This window comes from Natrix helvetica (genome assembly GCF_964273705.1).
Source record: "Natrix helvetica genome assembly, chromosome: 16".
NCBI classification, from domain to species: Eukaryota; Metazoa; Chordata; class Lepidosauria; order Squamata; family Natricidae; genus Natrix; species Natrix helvetica.
Genome location: NC_138563.1, coordinates 2,816,347 through 2,842,020, shown reverse-complemented (window position 1 = coordinate 2,842,020; position 25,674 = coordinate 2,816,347). Strand labels below are relative to the sequence as shown.

General features: G+C 52.2%; 1 protein-coding gene across 2 annotated transcripts in view; it reads right to left on the bottom strand.

Moving 5' to 3' along the window:
- Positions 1 to 21,160, bottom strand: part of EFNA3 (ephrin A3) — a 31,619-nt gene extending 10,459 nt beyond the window's left edge. For both annotated transcript variants that reach the window (XM_081968273.1, XM_081968274.1), the window contains exon 1: positions 20,827 to 21,160. In XM_081968273.1, the coding sequence (XP_081824399.1) occupies positions 20,827 to 20,999 (173 nt within the window). In that variant the 5' untranslated portion in view covers positions 21,000 to 21,160. The remainder of the gene's footprint in view (positions 1 to 20,826) is intronic.
- Between the last annotated feature and the right edge of the window lie 4,514 nt (positions 21,161 to 25,674).

Sequence of the window (25,674 nt, the reverse complement as noted above, 5' to 3'; positions counted from 1 at the left end):
TCTAATTCTAATTCTATTCTTCTATTCTTCATTCCATTATTCTATCCTCTATTCTCTTCTCTTCTCTCCCCGTCTCCAAATCATCTTTTGGCCTCTGTCAGGGGCCTAAAAACCACCTTGCAAAACTGCAGAACCAAACCCACCCATCCCCTTGGCGTGCACCCCCCCAAAATGCACTCACGGGAGGCGACCGCAAGGAGGGGGACATTTAAACACCCGCAACCTCTCGGAAAACAGTGAGAAGAAAAGCCCCCCAAAACCGTCGGCCGTCGTGAGCACCGAATCACGACGCGGCTCTAAATTCCCCCACCCGTGTGCCATTCTAGATTTCCTTTCCTCGTCTTGCCCCGTCTATTTTTCCTTGCGTGTCGGGGACATCCGGAGCGCAATTCCGGAGAACGTGGCAGGAGATTTTCCTAGCTGAAAGTCCAGAGGGTCTCCGTGCATGCTCAGAAGTTGTGTTTTTGAGCCCTTCCTTCTCCAGCTTGGCTTTCTTGGCAAGGCTTAGGAAAACCAAGTTTTGGCCCATCTGCTGCCTCTCTTCGGTATTGAGGGGAAAAAAAAAATATTGGAAAAGAACCCGGCGTGGAGGAGTTGTTTTTCCCATCGGCTGGAAGAGAGGGAGATGCTCGAAATTTGGGGTGAATCGCCCTGTAGCCATTCCCGTTCGGAGGGGGGAGAGGGGGGACGAGGGGCGTGCCATCTTCTCCCGCAAAGCATCTTCCGCGGCAATTTTCTGGAACATGCCAGCTCTTCCCACCAGCCCGAGATTAACGCCTGGGAATTGTTCCCGTGGATTGAGGACTCCAACATGCCTGGATGAGCCCTTGCGAAAAAGCCAAGCGGGAGTGAGTCAGATCCTGTGTTGGCATCGTCAAGCCATAGTGGTTGGGCATCTTGGCACGGGCCTCGTGGTTCGTCGAGCGAGCTTTAAGGCCGCATTGAAGTAAATAATCGTATAGGATAGTGGACTTGTGGAGGCAGGAATATGGGAAGACTTGGGAACGGAAATGCAGGCGGTCCTCGACTTACAACGCTTCATTTAGTGACGGTTCGAAGGAGAGGTGCGGTGGCCTAGAGGCGGAGCTCTCGCCTCGCAATCGGGAGGCTGGGAGTTCAATTCTAGGTAGAAGCAGATATTTCTCTCTCTCTCTCTCTCTCTCTCTCTCTCTCTCTCTCTCGGCACAATGAGAATATATGTCTGCTGAACAAAACTCCGCATTGGTGACAAGTCAGGCATCCGGCCAGTAAAACTCTCTGCTAGCTGCATTCAGTTGCTCAGAATCCCCGCGGACACGGGATCAAAATTCGGACGCTTGAAGCAACTGGCTCATCTTTATGACACCCGCATGGGGGGTGCGATCCCCTTTTGCGACTGTCTGGCCAGCAAGACCGGATTCGCTTAACGACGGCGGTGATTCCCTTAACAACGGGGGGGAAGGGAGGTTGTAAAAATTGGCCTTTCCTGAGTCACCTATCAGAAGAGGGAGGGCCCTTCTTTGCGCCTCCTTCGGGTGCTGGGAAAACGCAGGTAGGCTGCCTCTGCTTGAGGAGGCTCCATTCCTCCCCTAAGAGTCCACGCCTGGTACCGGGAAAGTGCAGGTAGACTGCCTCTACTAAGGAGGCTCTATCCCGTCTCCCTCCCCCTCCCAGGAGTCTCTCTGCCTTGCAAAACCCGGCTTGTTGACGGGGGCCGCTCGCACGACATCACCTGTGGAATCTCGACCTGCTCAGCAGGTATCAAGACATTTGGAGCAAGCTTTTGCAACGCGCCAGCAGCGCAAACCGGTTGTCGCTTGGCACAACGGTGTGCGGAGATCACCCCAGTCGGTTCCCTCTGGGGTGGGGGCCTCTGGGGCTTGGCTGCGACCCCCCAGGAGAGCGTCTCCTGCCATGGGGCTTATTAAACCGCAGCAGGCTGGTAAACAGCGCCTGATATTCAAGCGAAGGGTTAGAGAGAGATGCGCTCCTCCCAAGGGGGAGCCGAGCGCACAGATCTGACACCCAGCCAGGAGCTGGGAGTGAGAAAAACACCAACTTAATCCCGCTCTGCAAGATTTCCCCACTCTTAATCTGCAAAGCCTTAGAAAATGAGAGAGAGAGAGAGAGAGAGAGAGAGAGAGAGAGAAGGGGAAAAAATCACTCTGCATATGTTCAGAGAACTTTGACCCTCTGGGAGGGCAAGACCTAGAGACCCCCCCTCTGGTTTATCTCTCAAGCTCCAACTGCTCTATTCCAATCAGAGCGAGAACGGGCAGCACCTAAATTGAATGAATAAAATTAAAATTAAAACCAGGAGCCGGAATGGGGAGAAACCCAGCGGTCCCAATGAGTTAGATTTACAACAGTCCTGCAAGGAAGGTCTCGGTCAAACAGCACGGGGGAAGAAAACCACACACACACACACACACACACACACACACACACACACACCTGCTCTGAAGCCCCCTTTGCCAATTCTGGGAGCATTAAAAAAAAATAATTAGAAGGAGAGAGAGAGAGGAGGAAAAGAAACAGGAGAGAAAAAAGATCGATCCGGCACGGCTTACAGGCATTTGTATGGAGATAAATGCCTCCATGCCTGCTTAAAGATTTCTCTAAGTGGAAAGAGCTGTTGGAAGGAAGGAAGGAAGGAAGGAAGGAAGGAAGGAAGGCCCTGTTTATTCCGAATATGAAGCCAAAAATCCTCTGACAGGGAAGGATCTTAAACCAATTGGCACAAGGCGGAGCATTGGAGCTTTTGATGCTGATTTGCATTTCCAGAAAGAAACCTACTTTGATATGTCTATCTAAATCTGTATCTATCTATCTCTAGCCCTCCATCCATATTATCCATCTAATCCTATCTATCTGTCTGCCTATCTATCCATCCATCCATCCAATCTCTCATCTCCCTCTCATATCTATCTATCCATCTATCCATCTATCTCGTCTATCCATTTATCTATATCTATCTATCCATCCATCCAATCTGTCATCTCCCTCTCATATCTATCATCTATCTATCTATCTATCTATCTATCTATCTATCTATCTATCTATCTATCTATCATCTATCTATCTATCTCTATCTATCTATCTATCTATCTATCTATCTATCATCAATCATCTATCTATCTATCTATCTATCTATCATCTATCAATCATCTATCTATCTATCTATCTATCTATCTATCATCTATCTATCTATCTATCTATCATCTATCTATCTATCATCTATCTATCTATCTATCATCTATCTATCTATCTATCATCTATCTATCATCTATCTATCATCTATCTATCATCTATCTATCTATCTATCTATCTATCTATCTATCATCTATCTATCTATCATCTATCTATCTATCTATCTATCATCTATCTATCTATCTATCATCTATCTATCATCTATCTATCATCTATCTATCATCTATCATCTATCTATCTATCTATCTATCTATCTATCTATCTATCATCTATCTATCTATCATCTATCTATCATCTATCTAAATATCTATCACATCTCTCTCTCTCTCTCTCTCTCTCTCTCTGTGTTTATGTAAATATGTATATATGTGTCTATATATATATCTGTGTGGGCGTGCTGAAGTATTCACACATACACAGGTAGCTTTCGACTTACTATGACCATTGAGCCAAAATTTCTGTTGCTAAGCGAGACACTGGCGGAGCGAGCTTTGTCCCGTCTTACGCCTTTTTCTTGCGGCGTTTGTTAAGCGAATCGGCGCCGTTGTTCCATCCGTTGTTAAGCGAAACTGGTGGTTCACCCCTGGTCTCTCTGGTCAGACTAGAAGACCTCCCGGGCCCCTTCCAAGTCTGTTCCTCTGCGTTCTCTTTCAATTCTATTATTCTCTATTCTGAGCAGGGGGTTGGACTAGAAGACCTCCCGGGCCCCTTCCCACTTCCTCTTATCCTTTGAATTCGGAAGAATTCGGGGGAACACTTTGTCCTTCCAACAGCCATTCCTCAAGATGGGGGGGGGGTGTCCAGCATCCCCCTCCCACTCTCTTAGCCCCAAGCTTTGCCGTATAACGTGCTGTGCGTTTGCAAAGGGACATCATAACTCACTCTCGCCGGAGAGCTCCTTGGCTGCCCTTCCTGTCTCAGCGGCACTGGGGGAAGGGAGCAAGTGAGAACTCGGGCGACGGGAAGAAGGGAAGCCCGGGTTCAGGCGCCACTGTCCTACCTCGCAGGGGTGCCGTGGCACTACACCGTTCAAAGCTTGCTACGAAATCTTTGGGTCTACGAAATCTGCAGAAAGACCCTCGAGGATGAGTATCGTCATTGTAAAAGGCAAAGTACGGGGAGCAGCCTGCAAATCTCAGGCTAGAAGGTGCACGGCTTACAAGAAGCTCGTTTAGTGACCGTCCCGACTTTGCGACGGCCCTGGAAAAAAAGCCAGTTTTCACCAGTTGAGCACTGCAGCATCTCGTAAATCCAAAATTCAGGCGCGGGTGCAACGGACGGATATTTTATGACGCTGACGGCATCCTGGAGGGAATCACGGGATCCCCCTTTTGTGACGTCAACGGAGGGAGCCCGACTCCCTTGACAGCCCCGCGACTCCCTTAATGACCGCAGGGATTCGCTTAGCAACGGTGGCAGGAAAAGGTGGTGAAACGCTGCGGAATCCGCTCTGTCTCGCTCGTACGGCAATCTGGTCGTACGTTGTACACTTACGGCCCGTACGCCGATGGTTCAGCGAAAGGGCTTAGGTGAAAGAGACACGCTTTCTTTAATTCATGGCCGTCGCGTGGATTTGCGCCATATTTAAACGCAAAATATTATTTTGCACTGGCCGGGGGGGGGGGGGGGGCATTTCGGCCAGCAGGGAAAAAAAATTCTGCCTGGGATTTGGTTACCGAGAAGGCCTTAAGTGGGAAGGAAATGCCCGTCCGTTCATCACTGGGAGACGCCGAGATGTAGGTGTTTGTCGCTGAGCCTCCAGCTTCAGAGGCAGTCTACCTTGGAGAAGCCAAGGACAGACGGACAGCAAAAACGTTGTGGGGCCTTGCTTTCTGCCTCCGTGGGAAGCTCTGGAGACACACAAACACACACACACACACACACGGCAGGTTGTTCCGAGGAAAGAGTTAAGCTCCGAGGCAGAATGGAGCGGGCATCGCTTCTGCACGACTGAGTTTTTAGAACAGCTTTTACGGCGGCGATGGCACTCTCCATCATCCTGTCGGGGAGCTGGGCGGGCCGAAGGGAAGGCTGGCAGGGCGACTGCCGGGGAGAGCTGGGCCAAGCACGGCACCCGGGCCTCTCTCCACCCACCCCCCGAGACCACCCTCCAGGACGCTTTGGCAAGGAGGAAGGCAGGGAGGAAGAAGGAGCAGGAATGAGGAAAGGGCAATGGATGCAGCCCCCGTGCCAGTCCGAGACGGGCACAGGGTGGGGTACCACAGCGGGCAGCTTATCACTGGCGGAAGGAAAGCAGACCAGGATGTTGTCAACGCATAGAAAAGGTTGCATTGTGTCTATCCGGGATAGAGATGGATGGATGGATGGATGGATGGATGGATGGATAGATAGATAGAAGAGAGAAAGAGGGGAGTAGGTAGAGAGATTAGATAGATATAGATAGATTACATAAACAGTGATTAGATAAATAGATGATATAGATAGATAGATAGATAGATAGATAGATGGATGGATGGATGGATGGATGGATGGATGGATGGATGGATGGATGGATATGATAGACAGATAGACAGGTAGGTAGATAGATAGATAGGTAGATGATAGATAGATAGATAGATAGATAGATAGATAGATAGATAGATAGATAGATAGATAGATAGATAGAAAGGTAGATGTGATAGATAGATGATAGATGATACATAGATAGATATGATAGATAGGTAGATTGGAGTAGCTAGACAGATAGATAGATCGGTAGGTAGGTAGATGTGATAGATAGATATGATAGATAGATAGATACTTGGGTGGATGTGATAGATATAGATAGATAGATAGATAGATAGATAGATAGATAGATAGATAGATAGATAGATAGATAGATAGATAGATTAGATGGGTAGATGTGATAGGTAGGTAGGTAGGTAGATGATAGATAGATAGATAGATAGATAGATAGATAGATAGATAGATAGATAGATAGATAGATAGATAGATAGATAGATAGATAGAGATAGATAGGGAACTCCCTCTTGGCTGTTAATAGCAGGCAGGAAAGCAAGACGGAGCATCCCGGCTGGGAGCAAAGCATGATGGGAATATCCTTTCCTGCTTAGAGATGCTTGGGTAAGGATTCTATGGGCCTCCCCTGGAAGGGAAACAGAGGCGCATTTTCAACCCCGGACTGGTTAATAGAGGAAAACAACACGGGAACTGCTCCAAATTTCAGGAGGAGCTGACAGACCGGTTTGCAGGATGGGCAGCCCTCCATTTTTGGGGTCCGCCCCCCCTTTTTCTGGACGGGGTGCTCATTCGTTGCTCTCCCCGACATCCGGGAGAGATCCAACGATTGACTACAAGCTCCCGGCAGGATTATAATTGTGACTCAAACTTGAGTCCGATTTAGTTCCAGCAGTCCAAAGAGAGGCCCAAAGAGCCTTCTGTCCATGCTCAGAAACACTTCTCCTTTTGCATTCTCGATTACGCCAAGCTTGGCTTTCCAGTTTGGCCCTGTGGACCGGCCTTCTGCGCATGCTCAAAAACACCTCTTTGCATTCTTCCGCGGCGGATGTGAGGGGAGGGGGGGGGCGCACACCTCTTTTCACACCTACAAACGGTGGAAAATGCTTCGCGCTGTAGTCGAATCAGGAAACACGCAGCCAAAAATGCTGTGTGTGTGTCACATGCTTGCCTTGCCCACGGCGGATATGGTGGGTGGGGGAGGGGGGGGCGCTGGCTTGGCCTCTTCCTGCCAAAAACGGGGTGCGTGGCTCCACACCCCGCTTCCCACGATCTGGCCTAACAGGCCCGGCTTTGTCTGCGCGGCACCGAAAAGGCCCCGAGTGCAAATTGCACAAGGGGCGTCTCCTAGTGTTGCAACCTGACATCCCAGATGTTGCCAGAGTTAAGGCAAAAAAACCCAAAAACCGCTTTGCACATGCTCCGGGCAAGACGCCGCTTCGTGCTTTGCAAGGGGGGGGGGGGGCGGGGAGGGTTTGGATGCTTTGGTGCAGGCGTCCCAAGGCTGCCATTCTGACTTGGCTGATATTGGAGACCTTCCCTCCCGCCCTTCCTTTCTCTGTCCATTTAATTTGCAAGCGGTCTTCGACTTACGACGGCTCATTTAGTGACCGGAGTTACCACGGCCCGGGGGGGGAGAGGGGAAAGGGACCATTTTAAACACTTACGACCGTGGCAGTATCCCCCCACCACCACTCCGAATCAAAACGAGACCGCTTGGCAGCCGAGTCGCATTTACGACGGTCAGATCCGCTTAACGACTAATGGAACAATGGCAGCGATTCATGTCGTCCAACGGGGCCAGAGAGGTTTCTCGCTTAGCCACGTAAATTTGGGGCTCCGTTTTTGGTCGTTAAGTCGAGGACTGGCTGCATTTTATTTTTCTGGGCTTTTTAGCTCGTTGAATCATAATTTTTAAAACGCAACGATTTTGGGGACAGGTTGAAGAATTGCAGTGAAATTGAGCAGGGATGCTATTTAAGGTTTGCTCAAGGCAGGATTTTAACCACCCGATTTTCCGTCGCTAAGCGGGGCGTTTTTTAAGCGAGTCCCGATTTGGCCTCCTCCTCCTCATCTTCGCACGATCAAAATCCAAAGGCTGACTCCTTCAATGTCCCCTTTTTGTCGACGGTCTGGCAAGCAAAGTCGACGAGGGAAGCCAGTTGCGACCGTGTCACTAATGTCACAACGGCGGCGATTCGCTTAACGACGGTGGGCGAGAAAGGCCGTAAAAGGGGACGTAACTCCGTTAACAAATGTCTCACTTAGCAGCATAAATTCTGCGCCCTGAAATTAGCGGAACGAACCTCTGATCTTAATTTACGCCCCCAGTTCAGCCACCATATTGAAAAGAGCCCCAATAGCCCCCAGTTGGGGCCTCATTTTTAAACCACGAATTGTGGCTAATGAGCTAAACCAGCATCAAAGCTAGTTGCTGAACTCCAGTAAGCCATTTTTTTTTTCCTCTCCTCCTTTCGCCCAACCGGTGATAATCGAAAGCCAGGGGGGAAAAAAACCAAAACACCGACCGGTTTGACGGCGAGACGCTAGAAAACAAACCACGAACGGTCCCAGGGCTGTGCATCCCCGCTTGGCCAGAAACCGGCATTGTTACTCATTCACACAACCGCAATATGATGGTTTCCCCTTGGGAACCAGCCTTCTGGACGTTGTGGTTGGTGAGCCAGCCTCGCTGGGTTATTGTGACGGGCGATTTTACTCAGCACACCCTGGTTAAAGCAAAGAAAAGCTGACCATCATGGGGCAATAATAACCCAGGATGCATTTTGCTCCCTGGGATGGATGGAAACTATGATCTATCCTTTTGGGTGTTATGGTGGTTTTTTTTTTGCCCCTTTTAGCAAAACAAAACGTGGGGTTTAAAAGTTGGCAAAAAGGTTGAGAGTTGTGGTTGATCCTGAAGGGGAAGAAAGAAGGAAGAAGGGAAGGAGGGAAGGAAAGAGGGGGGGGGGAGACAGAAAGGGAAGAAGGAGAGAATGGAGGAAAAGGGGAGGGAGGAAAGAAAGAAGGAAGAAAAAGGAAGGAACAGAGAAAGGAAGGAAAGAAGGAAGGAAAAGACATAGACAAAGAAGGATGGAAGATGGGTGAATGAAAGGAAGGAAGGAAGGAAGGAGGGAGGGACAGAAGGGGAAGGAGGAGAGAAGGGAGGAAAAGGGGAGGGAGGAAAGAAAGAAAGAAGGAGGGAAAAGGAAGGAACAGAGAAAGGAAGGAAAGAAGGAAGAAAAAGACATAGACAAAGAAGGATGGAAGATGGGTGAATGAAAGGAAGGAAGGAAGGAAGGAGGGACAGAAGGGGAAGGAAGAGAGAAGGGAGGAAAAGGGAAGAATAAAGGAAAGGAAGGAAGGAAAGAAGGAAGTAAACGACATAGACAATGAAGGAAGGAAAACAGATGGAAGATGAATGAATGAAAGGAAGGAAGGGCAGAAGGAGAGACAGGAGGAAAAGGGAGGAAGGGAAGAAGGAAAAGATATAGACAACGAAGGAAGGAAAATGGATGAATGAAAAGGAAGGAAGAAATATGACAAGAAGGACAGAAGAGGAAGAAAGAGAGACGGTATAAGAAGGAAGGCAGATTGGAGGGGGAAGGAAGGATAAGAGAGAAAGAAGAGGGAGGGAGGGAAGGAAGGAAGGGGGGACAGAAGGGGAAGAAGGAGAGAAGATAGGAAAAAGAGAGGGAGGGAGGAAAGAAGGAAGGAAGGACAGAATGGGAGGACAAAGAGAAGGAAGGGAGGAAAGAAGGAAGGAGACGGCGAGAGGAAGCAAGGAATGAATTTAAAAAATGCTCACTGCTGCACTACTATATTTTAATTTCAGCGTCCCAAAATGTTGTGTCACAATCCCAACACCTGGCTTATGAGAAGCTGCAACCTAGGTTGGATCTCTAGCAGCACAGCTGTCGATTAGTGGCAAAAACATTTTTGGGAAATCAAATGAAAAATAAAACCAGGAATGGGCTAGCCCCCTCCCCCCCCCCCCCCCCCGACAAATACATTCCCTGGAGGGTTTCCCAGGGGGAGGGAGGGAGGAAGAGAAGAAGGAGAAAGGGAAGGCGGAGAAGAGAGGCAGCCTTTAACAGGATTAAGAAAGCAGCGGGGGGGGGGGGGAAGCCCCTTTAATCTCTAACCTAGGGTTAATCTGGATTAAGCCGATCCCCACCTCCTCTTTGCTGATTCAGAGGGGGGGGGGATGCTCATTTTGTGGAGGGGATCCGATCCAGCAACAGGCATCTTCTCTGCAGCCCCCCCCTCCCCACATCCCTCCAAATAAATTGGGGAGGGGGAGGATGTTCCCTGCTGTTCAAAGGACAAGTCCTTGAACCCCTTGAGTTAAATCTCTAATCCCTCTTGAAACAGGGGGAGGAAAAGTGGGGAAAGGGGAGCGTTTCACCAGCGGAGATCTTCTCCCGATCCAATTACGGGGGGTCTTTTTGTGCGGGACTCCTGATAACCCTGGTTTTAGGAATGTTGGTCTCTTGGGCTAGTTTCTCTCTCGTGCAAGCCACCATCGGCCAGCCTCTCCCGTGCAAGCCGCCATTGGTGGGCTCTTCTGAACAAGCGGCCATCGTACAAGCCGTCATCTCTTGTGCAAGCTGCTATTGGTGAATTCTTCCGCACAAGCTGCCATCCTACAACAAACCAACATTGGCTGCCCCTCTCTTGTGCAAGCTGCTATTGGTGAATTGTTTCTGCACAAGCTGCCATCCTACAACAAACCAACATACAGGTCTCTCCTATACCAGCTGCCATGACGCAAGCCACAATCAAATGAAGTCTCTTGCGCAAGCCACTTTCGTGTAAGCCGCCTCTCCTCGTAAACTGCCGTTGGTGAACTCTCCCGCCCAAGCCGCCATCCTGCAAACCCCCATCGCACCGAACAGCTGTTCCCTCCCCACCAAAGATGGTTCCTATTTTTCTACTTGCATTTTCCTTATGTGCTTTCGAAACGGCTAGGTTGACAGAAGCTGGGACAACGAACGGGAGCTCACTCCGTTACGCGGCGCTGGGGATTCGAACCGCCAAACTGCCGACTTTTGTTAGCCCCTGTGTCCCTTCATTAATTTAGGTTTGTTTTATTGAAATGTTTCTGCCCCCAGCCCACCCCCACCCCCCCGGGGTCACCAGAGACGCATACACACAATCCATTAAAAACTAGGGACGGCGCCTTAAAGCAATCGACAAGAATGGAAACTGAAACTTTTGGCCCGGGAGCCGAAGCGAAACAGAAACTTTTCTTCGAAATTGTTTTTCTTCCTTTTTTCTTTTTTCCCTATTCCTCTTCACTTTTGGCTTAAGTAGCCAGGACAATCCACGGTTTCTCCAAAGCGGATTTAAAAAACGACAACAACCACACGTGCTGGTTGGGGATCATGGGAGCTGTAATCCAATTTCCGGCCTGGCTCGCCTGAAGGGGAAGAGAGGAAGGAGAGAAAGAAGGAAGGAAATTGATGAAGAAGGGAAGGGAAGGGATGGAAGGAGACGGAAGGAAAGAAAAATAAAAAGGACGCACTGGGGTTAACTGGCCGATTCAGACAGTTCTTTTAAGCCAGGCCGAATCCTGGTTCAAACAGACCCTGGATGGCTTCAAATCTCCAGAGTGCGCCTGGAGAAATGGCTCCTTAAACCTGGTTAATTCTTTCTGCAACAAGTCTTGCAATCCAGCAGTTGCAAGGTTGGCAAAAGGCGTGGGGTTTTTTTTGGCCAAAGGCCGGCGGTCCTCGACTTACGACGGTTCATTTGGTGACCGTTGGAAGTCACAACAGCGCTGGGGGGGAAAAAAGGGAACTTAAGAGGACCGCGTTTCACTCTTAACGACCGTGGCAGCCTCCAAAATTTGGACGCTTGGCCACAGACTCGTAGTTAGGACGGGTGTGTGTGTGTGTGTGAGAGAGAGAGAGAGAGAGTGAGAGAGAGAGAAGTGACCCCCTTTGGCGACCATCCGATGAGCCAAGTCAACGGGGGAAGCCGCGATCCGCTTAACGACCGCGTGATTATGCAACGGCAGAAATTCTCTGAACGGCCGTGGCAGAAGTCATCAAACGGGGGGAAGGGGGGGGGGCTAAAAAGGGACCGAAAAGGTCTCGCTTCGTGACGGAAATGTGGAGCGGTCGTATGTCCGGGATGAGGGGAAATGGTGCAGGTGGAGGGAAGGGGGGGGGCAGGAAGAAAGGTTAGGGGGGTCAAGTAAAGAAGGATGCGTCTTCCTGGCCCAATGAATGCTGAGATTTGCGGGAATTGAGTCTGGGGGAACAAGGGGGACGCAGGTGGGCGGGGCTGCATGAAGCAAGGGGTGGAGCTAAGCTGTTTGAGGGTCTGTTCCACCTTTTAGGAGCCTCTTCGGGGTGGGAAATGACCCCAAAATAGGTGTGGGGGGGGAGAAAGAGAGTGATTTTGGACATGTAAATTGGAGGATAAAAGCAGCTTAAAGTCTTCGCCTCCAAAATTCTCCATCCATCTCCAAGATATATTTAATGCCGGAGCCGGGAAATATTGCCTGGTTTCAAGAAACCCACAGCAGGATTCGGCAAATCTGATTTATAAACCAATTTCAGATATTGAATTGAAGGTGGGAGCGTGGCTGAAAGACGCTGCTTTCTTAAACGGGGGTCCGGCCCAGTCACACCATTCCCCAGAGAGAGAGAGAGAGAGAAGGAGGGAGGGGAAGAGGGAGAGAGAGAGAGAAAGAGACAGAGAGAAAGTGACAGAGAGAAACAGAGAAAGAGGGGGGGGAGAAAGAGACAGGAACAGAGAAAGAAAGAGAGAGAGAGAGAGAGAGAGAGAGAGGTGGAGAAAAAGAGAAAGACAGCGAAAGGAAGACAGAGAAAGACAAAGAAACTGAGAAAGACAAAGAAAAAAGAAAGAGAGAGGGATGGAGAGAAAAAGATGGACAGATAGTGAAGGAGGGAAAGAGAGAGAGAGAAAAAGACACAGAGAAAAAGAGAATCAGGGAAAGAGAGAGGGGGAGAGAAAGAGGGAGAGAGAGACAGAGAAAGAGAGAAAGAAAGAAAGAAGAAAAGACAAAGAAAGGCAGAGAAAAATAGAAAGAAACAGAGAAGAAGACAAAGATGGAGCGAAGGAGAAACGAAGAAAAAAGAGAAAAAAGAGAGAGAGACACACAGACATACACACACAATAAATGTGTTCCTGTGTGAGCTTTAATTCACCATCCACATGTGCTGGTTCTCCCCCCCCCCCCAAATAAACCTCAGGGTCGTTGCCATCCTGCCTCTCTCTCATAATAGCGAAAAGAAAGAACGAAAATCACCGTTCCAAATTGCCTCTTCGATTTCTCGGGTTAGCTTTTATTTTTTAATCGAAAGCAAGAGCCTGTGTTTTATTTTGATTTTATTTTGCATGATGGCCTTTTTTTCTTCTCCTTCTCCTTCTTCTCCTCCTCCTCCTCCTCCTTCTTCTTCTCCTTCTTCTTCCCAGCAAGGAAAAGGAACTACTACTACTACTACTACTACTACTTTTTCTTTTTTTCTTCTTCTTCTTTTTCTCCTTCTTCTTCTTCTTCCCAGCAAGGAAGAGGAACTACTACTACTACTACTACTACTACTACTACTACTACTACTACTACTACTACTTTTTCTTCTTCTTTTTCTCCTTTTTCTTCTTCTTTTTCTCCTTTTTCTCCTTCTCTTTCTCCTCCTCCTCCTTCCTCCTCCTCCGGTTTGCAAATGTCCTCGAAATTGCTTTTCCGAGAGGAAAGAAAAGAGGAGGAGGAGGAGAAGGAGGAGGAGGAGAAGGAGGAGGAGGAGGGAATAAACATAAAATAAAATAGAAAACCTTTTCTTTTAATGTTTCCTAACGGCTTTCCTGCCCAACGCGGGGAGCAGAATCGACGCCGGTGTGAAAAGCGTTGCTGTGTTTTCAACTTGCAGAAAAAGCAATTTTTTTTGAGGGGGGTGAGAAATAGAGAGGTGGGAGAGAAAAAGACCCCTTCCATTTTTGGGATAATAGCTTGTCAGGTCAGGAAAGAAAACAACTTTCTCCCCTCCTTTTCTTATCACGTGCTTCTTATGAATGTCAAGAATCTCACTCATCGGTTGAATCACTCTGGAAATAACAGCGCGTCCAAAGGAAGGGTGTGTTGAAACACGAAAGAAAGACAGAAAATGGAAATAATTTGGCACAGGCCAGCTTTCTTCCCAGGCAGGAGGACAGGATTGCCACCACCCCCCGCCCGCCCGCCAAAAGGCTGCCCTCTGTCCATGCTCAGGGGGATTATTGGTTTGCCCAGTTCGAGGAGCACGCCCTGGAGGGGAAGCTCTTGCTCGGAGAGCGCGAGAATTGTTTTATTTTTTTGCAAAACCAGTTGGACGAGGATGGCAAACGCGTTCAGGCGTGACGACCCCGTGCGCTGCCACTTCCTGGAGAGGTGGCATCTTGGGTTTGGGATCAGCTAACATTCAAAGGATCACCCTGGCTTGAAAAAAACTTTTTTTGTTGTTTTAAACTTCTTCCTCGAACTGACTGTCGTTCGGCGTGGATAAAAACGAGGCAACCTAAATGGTAAAGCACACATGTCCCCCGTCCCGCCCAAATCCCTCAACCTGGGTGAATGCATTTGGCCTTTTCTGCCCAACATCCAAGGCACTAGGCCTTAGGGAAATTAGAACAAATCAGATGCGGGGGAAGCTTGGATCGAACTGAATCTTTGCAAACCATTTCCCCCCAAAAGCCCCCAAAACTCCAGAATCTTTCTTATCTCTAGGTAAAGATAAAGATTCCCCTCGCATATATGTGCTAGTCGTTCCCGACTCTAGGGGGCGGTGCTCATCTCCGTTTCAAAGCCGAAGAGCCAGCGCTGTCCGAAGACGTCTCCGTGGTCATGTGGCCGGCAGGACTCAACCCCGAAGGCGCACGAAACGCTGTTCCCTTCCCACCAAAATAGGTGGTTCCTATTTTTCTACTTGCATTTTTTAACGTGCTTTCGAACTGCTAGGTTGGCAGAAGCTGGGACAAGTCATGGGAGCTCACTCCGTTACGCGACGCTGGGGATTCGAACCGCCAAACGGCCGACCTTTCTGATCGACAAGCTCCGACGTCTTAGCCACTGAGCCACCGCGTCCCATTTAAGACACAGTCCTTGTCTTACCGCCACACAGTTAACTGACTGTCCGAAGCTACGACGGCACTTCAAAAAAAGGTGAAATATGACAGGTCCTCACTTTACGACCATCGTAGCATCCCACTATGAGAATTCGGGCATTTGGCCACTAGTACCTATTGAGGACCATTGTAGCATTCCGGGTCAGACGACTGACTTCCAGTTGGCTTTCCAACCCACCAACTTGATTGGAGAACTTTTAACTCCCGTGTGACTCGCTTAACGACGGCCACGATCTGCTTAACAACCATGGGGGTGGAAAAAAGAACGGGGTGCGGCTCGTTTAACGCCGGCCTTGCTTGGCCATAGATTCCCATCCCCATTACGGTCGTTAAGTCGACGAAGGAAACGCCGGTGTACCTTTTCACGCGTTGAACCGGTGGGAAGTTTAAAAGAGAATGGACGAGAGGGGGTTCGATCTCTTGAGGAGATCCCCCCCACCCCAGAGAAGATCCTAAGATTCCTTCCCTGCTTCCTAAGATGCCTCTGGGAAGCTCCGGGATTCATCAACACACAAGTCACATCTGCCCTTGGCCGGAATAAAACACACAGCCTCACACGTTGCGAGCAGAAGGACCAAGATTATTAAAATCAGGAAGGTTAGAGGGTCTCTGAGAATTTGGGGGGTACCAAGGGCACGACCCAGAGATTGCCCCGTCCCCTGCAAATTTAGGGGAGCGGATTCAAAGCTGGAGAATTCCCAGAGATGCACGGAAAACGCGATTCGGGAAGAAACGGACCGTACACTCAAGGCGATTTTGCCCCAGTTCCTTAAAAAAGAGATTTAATTTATGGTATCGGCCCGGAATCTGGTTCGGATGGCGGATTTAATACAGGGAAAAGATTCCAGGGCGGTGGAAAAGAAAGGAAAGATCCACCAGGCTCCCCCCGCACAAAATAGACTTTACGACCTGCGTCCCACGTGGGAGAAACGTGGCCGGTGGAAAGAACGCAGGTGTGAAACCGGGACCGGCCCAGTCTACTGGGGTGGGTGCCGCGTGAACCGTGTAGGATCCAGGACACGAATCGGAGAGCTGGGTTCAAGAAAGCTGCTCCAGGCCCCTGGGAAGAAGAGGGGGGAGGACCGCCCCCCAAAAGATGGAGGCTCGCGAACGGGCCCAGCCCTGGGAAAGATCCGCAGCTCAACGGCGTGGGCCCCGTCGTGATGGAGAACAAAGAGCGAGGGCTGTTTGCACAAACGTTTGCACGCCGGCACCGTAAATCGGCCGTAAATCACCGGCCCAAAGCGAAGGGATGGGCCAGAAGAAAGAAGAGGTGTGGGAGAAAAGGAAGAATTGTTCTTTCTTCCGCGCGGAGACAAATATATATATATATATATATGTTCTGGAGCCCTAAAAATTTGCGTTTTTCATAGACGCCGACGCTGTTTGGGGACCTTCCGCATCCTGCAGCAGGAGGAAGACAGGGAGGTCTAACGGTTTATAGTTTATAGACCCCCCCACCTGTTGAGGCCGCCGGGCTGCAGTGAAGCCAGTGTCTTTGCCGCACTGCTCCACCATAAATATCCACGACGCGCCGGCAAGCCAGCTCTGCGGCAGCCGCAACTGGGTTTCCTTCCCCGCGCGCGTCAGCCGGCCGGGACGGACTGCCGCCATCGGGGTGTCGTCGCTGGGATGGTGGGAGCCCCGGCGAGGATAGTGGGGGGATCCCCACGGACGAGGAACAGGCCCGAGAGGAGATAGGCGGTGCCGCGGCTGCGGAGACCCACCGGGGTGCTTTGCAGGGTGTCCCCCCCCCTCCCCAAATGACGGTGGGCCCTCAACACGGACGGAGGCGGTCCAGGAAGAGAACTTCACCTGAGCATCTCCTTAGCAACGGGCCTCGGCAGGCCAAGTTAGTAAGGTTGGGCCGGCGAGGCGGATGAAAAGAGAAGGAGGGGAGGAAAAAAATATGGCCCCCGCCTCGCGCTCTCTCCGCCATTGTTCGGTGCCCGCCAAAGCTCCAATTCACAGGCGCAATTTATGGGCACCAGGCTTCCGCCTGAGGGGACATTCTCAAAGGCAACGGTGTTCCCGAGACTTTCACAGGGACCGGAGGGAATGCGGAGTGGAGGGCGTGAGACAGAGGGACGGGGCAGGAGAGAGACACGCAGCAGGCCAGGCTCATGGGTGGGTGGGTACAAATGGCATGGAGGGACTCCCAAGGGGTGCCTGCTTCGATGAGCCTCCCTGTCTCCCGCGCCCGAGATGGGAAGGAGTCGGCAGACCCCCGGGGCGGGTGTGTTGGGGAGGATGCCACCAAAAGGGGTGCCGGGGGGGGGTGTTTGGGGTTGGTGCCCACCTCTGTGCAGCTCGAGAAGAGAGGGCAAGCTCTGAACGGTGCCACCTCCCTCCTTCCACCTGGCATGTGGGTTTTTTCCTCCTCCTTCTTCTGTGATTTTGCATGGAGCGTTAGAGATAACATGCCGCTCTCCCTCCCCATCCGCCTGTTCTCACCGGCCCTCCTACCCCCCCCCCCCCCCGATCCGGTTCCCTGCGGCTTCCCTTGGCAGCAATGACAATTCCCCAAATTATGGCTTCGCCCGTTGATTCATTATCCATCTGTAAAGCAGAGAGAAAGATCGGCCGAGGGAGGGAGGGAGGGAGGGAGGGAGGGAGGGAGGGAGGGAGGGAGGAAGGAAGGAAGGAAGGAAGGAAGGAAGGAAGGAAGGAAGGAAGGAAGAATTCTAGCCAGTGAAGGGCACAAGGTGATTTTGGTACCATTGGGGGCGATAGGAATGAGGACGGCCAGGTTTTGAGATGGATGGAGCTGCTGGACTACAACTCCCAGAGTTCCCAGCCAGGCTGGGAGGGAGAGGAAAGGCAGTCCCACAGTGGGGGAAGGAGGCAGGGGGAAGATGGTGTCTAGCCCTCCAAATGGGAATTAAGTCTGCAGCCTTGGTGGGGGGGGGGGAAGCAAAGTGGCTTCCCACAGCAGTGGTTTGCCCAGGAAGAAGGGAGGGAGGGAGGAAAGAAGGAGGGAAGGAAGGAAAGGAGGAAGGGAGGAAGAAAGGAAGGAAGGCAACAGGGAGGGAGACAGGAGAGGGAAGAGGAATGATGGAAAAGTGTGAGAAAGACATGAGGGAGGGAGGGGAGAATAAAGGAAAGGAAGGAGAGAATGGGAGGAAGGAGGAAAGGTGAGAAAAAAGGAAGGAGAGGGATGAGGAAGGAAGGAGAAGTGTGAAAAAAGGGAGGGAGGGAGGGAGAGAAGGAAGGAAGGATGAAAGGTGAGGAAAAATATGGAAGAGAGGGAGGGAAGGAGAGAATGGGAGGAAGGAGGACAGGTGAGTAAAAAGGAAGGAAGGAAAGGGTCAAGGAAGGAAGGAAAAGTGTGTGAAAGGAGGGAGGGAAGGAAGAACATGGGAGGAAGGACGAAAGGTGAGAAAAAAATGAGGAAGGAAGGGAGGAAGGAAAAGTATGTGAAACAATGAGGGAGGGGGAGGGAGGAAGGAAGGAGAGAACGGGAAGGAAGGAGGGAGGAGGAAAAGAGGGAAGAAGCACGGGAGGAGGAGAGTGAGAAGAAGAAGAGGGAGGGAGAGAGAGAGAGAGAGGAAGGAGGGAAGGAAAACTGTGAGAAAGACAGCAGGGAGGGAAGGAAGGAAGGAAGGAAGGAAGGAGAGAAGAAGGAAGGGAAGTATGAAAGAGAGGGTGGGAGAATAAGGAAGGGTCTTATCCTGCCCCCCTCCTTCAAAGGAGGGGGGGCTCAGCCTCCCAGCCAGCCTAAAAACAGGACTTTCCCCCCTCTGCTTATATCACCCTACGAAAAACGAAGCCCCCTTCCCTTCCTGTGCAGGGACCCCCTCCTCCCACCCAGCCCTGGACCCTAATCAGACCCCCAGAAAAAGCAGGGAGTTGGGAAAGTGGGGAGGGGGCTCCTCCTCTGCCTGTGTGGAAGTTAAAACTCCCCCCTCCCTCTTTGCCAGGAAAAAGCAGCCGAAGACGGAGGTGATCTGAGGAGGGGGCTGGCAGCCGGGCAGAGAAACCTGCAAAGCCCAGGTTTTTGGGGGAGTGGGTGGGGGGAGGGCAATTCCAGACCCTTGAACCCCCCCCCCCAATTGCACCACACACCAACCGCTTTTTTCTCTCTCTCCCCAGAGCCAGGCTGGTAAAATACCCAACCTCGCCCAATTTTCTGCCCTTCCTCCCCCCCCCCAGGGGATGCCCAGCGTTGCCTGGGCACGTGCCACGGCGTGCCCTGGGGGGCTGGCAGCGAGGCTAGGAGAGCCCAGTTCTTCCCCCTTTCCCCCCCCCCCGTGGGTGCCAGGCAGCTGGGTGCGCCCAAGGTCGGCTCCAGCCTGCTCCAGGGGGGGGGGGGGGGGAAGAGGGAAGGAAAGAAAGGAGGAAGGAAAGGAGAGAGGGGGGCGGGAAAATAGGTCATGACACGCGCGCTCTCCGGCGCACAAAGCAGCCCCGAGACCCCGCCCCGTCGCCCCCCCCATCCCCCTGGGTAAGAGGGGTCCCCCGTGCCAGCGCTTGGAGGGCATCGTTTGGGTAGGGGAGGAAGGGGGGACGCGGCTCCAAACTATTCAGAGCAAAGGGCGGGCGTTCACACCAGCCGCTTCTCCCCCCCCCCCAGCGACCCCCGAAACCACCGGCCGGGGGTGGGGGGCTTTCCAGGTGTTTTTTTTTTTTTACCGGGTCCGCGCGGAACAGCTTGCGGGGCGAGAGAAGCGGCGGCCAGAGGAAGGGAGATTGACGAGGGGGAAGGAGGAAGGAAGGGAAGAGGAAAGGAAGAGGGGAAAAGGAAAAGGGGGAAGGAAGGAAGGAAGGAAGGAAGGAAGGAAGGAAGGAAGGAAGGAAGGAAGGAAGGAAAGAAGATTGGAAGGGGGAAGGAAGGAAGATTTGGAGGGAAGGAAAGAGGGAAGGAAAGAAGGGGAAAAAGATTGGAAAGGGGAAGGAAGGAAGAAAGAAAAGAAAATAAAGATTGGGAGAGGGAAGGAAGGAAGGTTATAGGGGGAGGGAAGGAAGGAAGGTTACAGGAGGGAGGAAAGGAAGAAAATAAAGATTGGGAGAGGGAAGGAAGGAAGGAAGGAAAGAGGGAAGGAAGAAAAAAAGAAAATAAAGATTGGGAGAGGGAGGGAGGGAAGGAAGGAAGGTTATAGGGGGGAGGGAAGGATGAAAGGAAAGAGGGAAGAAAAAAAAGAAAGATTGAAAGGGGGAAGGAAGGAATAGTGAAGGAAGGATGGATTTTGACCCCCCTCCCATCCCCGCCGCCCCCGTCCAGCTGCAACCCCCCCCTCCCCGCGATCCTCCGTTCTGTTAGAGGCCACCATGCCTTGACTTTGGCGGGGATGGGAGGATGGGGGGGACGGGCAGATCGAGCAAGTGAGGGCGGGGGAGGGAAGGGGCGGGGGTCCCCGTCCAGACAGCCGCCAGACGGGGGAGGACTGTCAAGAGCTTGAGCGAGGCGGGCGAGGAGGAATCTCTAGAGGGGGACGGGGGGGGGAGAGAAGAGGAGACGGGGGGGGGGGAGAGAAAGCCTCCCTGCAGCGCACAAGCCCGGGTCCCTAGATGCAAGCCCCCTTCCCTGACCCCCCCAAAAACCTCCTCCCAGACGCACACACCCCAAGCCCCTTTCCCAGACCCCCCAAGCCCCCTTCCCAGCCCTCCCAAAACCCCTTCCCAGACGCCCCCCCAAGCCCCCTTCCCAGAGCCCTTCCAAACCCCCAAGCCCCTTTCCTAGACCGCCCAGACCCCTTCCCAGTCCCCCCCAAGCCCCCCTTCTAGAGCCCCAAGCCCCCTTCCTAGTCTCCCCCAAGCCCCCCAAAACCCCTTCCCAGACGCACACCCCCCAAGACCCCTTCCAGGCCCCCAAGACCCCTCGCCAAACCTCTCCAAGTCCCCTTCCTAGACTCCTTCAAGCCCGCTTCCCAGGCCCCCCCAAGATCCCTTTCCAGCCCCCACCCCAAGCCCCCTTATTTTTCCAATGTTGCCTTCCTCCTCTTCCTGCCCCCCCAGCCCCCCCAGCCCCCCCGCTCTTCCCAGCCCCTTCCCCAACGTCGAGGGGAGGAGGGGGGGTCTTGTACTCACTGCGGGTTGGAGCTGTTCCAATGCACCGCGTGTCGGTTGCCGGAGCTGCCGCGGCACAGGAGCAGAACCAGCAGCTGCAGGAGGAGCAGCAGCGGCGGGGAAGACGAGGAGGAGGAAGAGGAAGAAGAAGAGGAAGGCGGCGGGCAGAGGCGAGGCAGCCAGAGCCGGGCCATCCCGCCGGGCTGCGTGCCCGGCGTCCAGCCACCGCGCCGTGGAGAAGCCCGTGCCCGGTGCGCAAAAAACACGGAGAAGCAAAGCGAAATCGCCTTACGAGGGCACCGCGCTCTGCTCTCCTCTGCTGCCGCCGCTGGCTCCGCTGCTTTCCCAGCGCCGCCCCGGCTCCTCCTCGCGCGCCCCCGTGGCCCGGGACCGCCCCCCTCGCGATGCCCAAGCGCGCCCCCGCCTGTTCCCACGGGCTCCCCACGCTGCGCTGGCTTGCCAGCCTCTCTGCGCGCTCTCCTCCTCCGGCTTAGCCAGGCAAGAAGGGGGAAAGGGGAGGGGCGGTGGGAGGGGTCTGGGCCTAAGGGCCACGCCCCTTGGGGTGGGGGTTGGGGTGGACACCCTCCTCTAGCCCCTTCCCCTCCCCACCAAGCACTGGGGTTGGGAAGGGGGAGAGGAAAGGGCTTTCATGCCGGGGACGGCTAACCGTTACCTGTCCGAGCGCCCAAAGCGGGTGTGCGCGAACCCCCGAAACGCAAGGCGTGCACGGCCTCACCCACTACGCGTGCACGTATGGCCCAGCGGTGGCTTGCAACCGGTTCGGATCAGTTCAGCCAGCCTGGGTCGCTGGGACTGACAGCTGGAACCACAAGCTGGCCATGCCCCCGAGTTATTTGCATGCACAGAATAAATTTTTATTGCACCGCGCAGGTGAGCGAACCGGCAGTAGGGCCTGCTGGAACCCACCCCTGCACATATACGCCCCTCCTGCATGCACCCCGGACCCCGCCCCACACACTTCCTCCACCCCCCCTGCAACATGTAGTAGACCCAATGACCAGCTGGCCGGCAGGAGGCATGCGCAATGGAGCTGAGCAGGGCCACTGCTTATGTGCCCACGTAGAGGGCTCTGCGTGCCACCTCTGGCACAGGGGCCACAGGTTCTCTGCCACTGTATTATGCTTCCCCCAGGGAATCACTGCCCTTTGCTGGGTCTCCAGGGTCATGCAGCTTGCCCCGTGGATTTGTCTCGTGTCCGCCCGGGACTCTATGACCGTCATAAATACGAGTCGGCAGCCATGCGTCTGAATTTGGATCGAGTGTGAAAAACGGTCCCAAATCCCTTTTTCCGGGGGCCGTTGTAACTTTGATCGCTAAACAAGCTCTCGTAAGTCGAGGACAGCCTGTATTCCTGTCGCGGCCACAGCTATTACTCTCTTGAAATCCTCTTTGCTTCATTCTCACCGCCACTGTAGGAAGTTAGCCCTCCAGCCCACCCTCTCCTAGAAAAACACCCCGTTCTCGTGAATAATCCAGAGGAAGGGGCTACTTGAGCATGGACAGAGTGCCACGCTATTCCTGGGACTACTTTGTAAAAATACGGAGAGGGAGGAAGAGCAGAGCACGCTAACTTCCGCTCCATGTTGCCTGAAAGGCAAAGGTGCCTCTGAGGACGTGCAGACCTTCCCACGGCAGGCCACCAAACCCAGTATAAAAGCGGGGTGCAAGACGAGGGAGGTGGCACCCCATCTGTAGAAGCAGTCGAGCATTACGGCCAGGACACCCAGCCTCTCTATTGCGCCCAGAAGTGATCAGCTAGGAAACCGGGCGACAGACGCCGGCGTTGTGCCCACCCAGTTGGGGAGACTCGCACCGCCGGGCGGGGGCCAGCCGTGCCCGAACATGCCGAGCAGCGGCGGCCAAAATTGGACGTGGCGCGCCAGGAATGCAGCCGAAAGCCCCAGGCCTAGGTGGGACCCACCATGTCCTGTGCTGGAGAAGCTGGCCTCAGCCGTGGGGCGCGTGGGACAGCCGGCCTCCTCTTTTCCCCCTAACGGCCTTTCGGGGACTTCGAATGTGTTTGCACAAATACCGCGCGAGCCCTTGAACAGGGGGATGGACTAGAAGACCTCCAAGGTCCCTTCCAGCTCTGTTATTCTCTTTTGAGCAGGGGGGTTGGACTGGATGACCTCCAAGGTCCCTCCCCACTGCCATATTCTGCTCTTCTGAAATGAAATCTGCTCCCAGCAGCCTTCTTGTCCACTGGTTTCGACCGCTGTTTTATTGGCACAAACGACGAGAACTGTTTGCTTCCCCCCCCCTCCTCCTCGCTGGCTGCCATCCGACCCACTGATTCATCCCCCTCCACCACCACTCCACCTAATATGACCCAACCTTGCGCCCTGCCCAAACACGCCCCATGCCAACATCGCCCTTGGACTGCGGCTGCTGGCATCGACTTTCTCGGTGAAATGAACAGCTATTTCCTTCTGAGATTATCATCTTTTCCCTGGCGTTGCGCAAGAGAGAAAGTTTTTAAAAGATGCTTTTTAAATAGTTGTCATTTTATTTTATTTTTTTGCTGTGGCCTTGGGTGAAAATGAGGGGGAGGGAGGGAAGCAGGGTCTCCTCCTCGCCCCTTCCCCGTTTTTTTTTTTTGCTGCCTGACCCGGGGGTCAGTTGAGACCTTTATGGAGACAGACAAGTGGCTGATCTCAATTAAAATATTATTATTGGAGGACTTTTATGTCTACCTTGCCTGAACTGATTAGCAGTTTCCAAATCTCTGGGCAATTATATTGGAGATGGATTTCCTGCTTTTTTTTCCTTCTGATCTTTTATCTCCCTTTCTCTCTGTTTCCTTCCCTTCATTCCTCCGTTTTCCTTCCTTGCTTTCTCTTTCCCTTCCCTGTTTTCCTTCCTTGCTATCTTTCTTTTCTTTCCTTCTCCCCTTTCTTCCTTGCTTATTCCTCCCTTCCTTCGTCTATCTCTTTCTGTTTCTCTTATCATTCCTTCCTTACCTGTTTTCTTTCCTTGCTTTCTTTTCCTTCTTTCCTTCCTCCCATTTATCATGTCTGTTTTCCTTCCTTCTTTGCCTATCTCTCTTTTCCTTCCTTCCTTCCTCTATCTTTTTCTTTTAATTCCTTCCTTCTCTCTTTTCCTTCCTTGCTATCTTTCTTTTACTTCCTTCCATCCATACATCTTTTTCTTGTCTATTTCTTTTTTCCTTCCTTCATCTCTTTCTTTTCATTCCTTCCTTCCCTGTTTTCCTTCATTGCTATCTTTCTTTTCCTTCCTTCCTTTCTTCCTCCTTCCTTTCATCCATCCATCCATCTTTTTCTTGTCTATTTCTTTCTCTTTCCCTTCGTTCCTTCCTCTATCTCTTTTCCTTCCTTCCCTGTTTTTCTCCTTGCTATCTTTCTTTTCCTTCCTTCCTTCCTTCCTTCCATCCATCTTTTTCTTGTCTATTTCTTTCTCTTTCCCTTCCTTCCTTCCTCTATTTTTCTTTTCATTCCTTCCTTCCCTGTTTTCCTTCCTTGCAATCTTTCTTTTCCTTCCTTCCTTCCCTCCTTCCAGGCTTAATATCTCCCCCTCCCTCTCCTGCTTCCACCCCCACCCCCCGAGACCACCTTCCCCCCCTTCGGCCACCCCACTCTGTCTGATTGCCTTCAAATCCCTTTTTCCACTCCATGTTTTTCTCCTGATCCGCGGCTGACAACTTGATCCTACCTGCCAAAGGATGAGTAACACAAACACTGCCAGGCCCCGCGGGCTCTTTAGCCCCCCTCCCCACTCTCCCCTCCCCGCCCAGCCACGGCTTGCGCAATTTGAGAGAGAGGGCAGTCCCTGGTGCCTTCAACAGGTCTGGCGACTTGCCAAGTCCCAGGTAACAGGAAAGGGAAATTAAACACCCACATAATATGCCCGTATGTGTGTGTGTGTGTGTGTGTGCCTCTCTCTCTCTCTCTGTGTGAGTCAACTGGCATTCCTTTTCCTCCCACCTTCACACCTTCCTCTGGTCATCCCCAACTCGCACCCATTTCCAGCAGGAATGGTTGTGTTGAAAGTTAACGGAAAAGCCCTCAAAATGGATTTATTGTTTATAAATGCTTTTAAGTTCAAATTGGCATGAGTGGGATTTTTTTCGGGTGTCTCCCAGGCTATTTCCTCCCCCACAATGACCCTGCGAGGTAGGCCATGCCAAGCTTCCCTCCATCCTGTCTGTTTTCCTTCCTTCTTTGCGTATCTCTCTTTTCCTTCCTTCCTTCCTCTCTTTTCATTCATTCCTTCTGTTTTCCTTCCTAAATATGAGTCTGTTGCCAAGGGTCGAAATTTTGATCGTGGGGACGGCGACGGTCGTAAGTCTGAAAAAGATCACTTTTTTCCCTTCGCCGTTGTACATTAAAGGAACCGTTGTAAGTCGAGGACCTGGCTGTACTGTACTTTGGGTTGGGGGGGAAGCAGGCAAGCATCGGCGTGCAGGGACCCCCCGTTTTGCTAGCTGGAGGGGGGCAGGACGCATTGGGGGGGATCCCTGTGGATGCATTGGGGGGGATCCCTGCGGACGCATTCGGGGGGATCCCTGCGAGGACAGACAGCAAATTAGGTGGGGGGCAGTGGGTGGGATGGGGTGATGGTTGGGGGGCAAGGAAGAAAAAAAACGGGAGTGATCCCCATGCCAGCCAATCCTTGATGGGCAAGGTGGCTGTTCGAAACAATCCCGAACGGCCCAAAAAATAAAATAAAATAACATAAAAATAACATCCATTAATTATTCATCTGGGGGAAGTGAAGTGTAGAAAATGCAACACAGGGAAAAAAAAACACGCTTTAAAGCGCTGATGGTCGGGGGGGGGGAGAGGGGGGATTGAGGGAGGGGGGGAAAGACCGCTTGACATGATTCGGTGG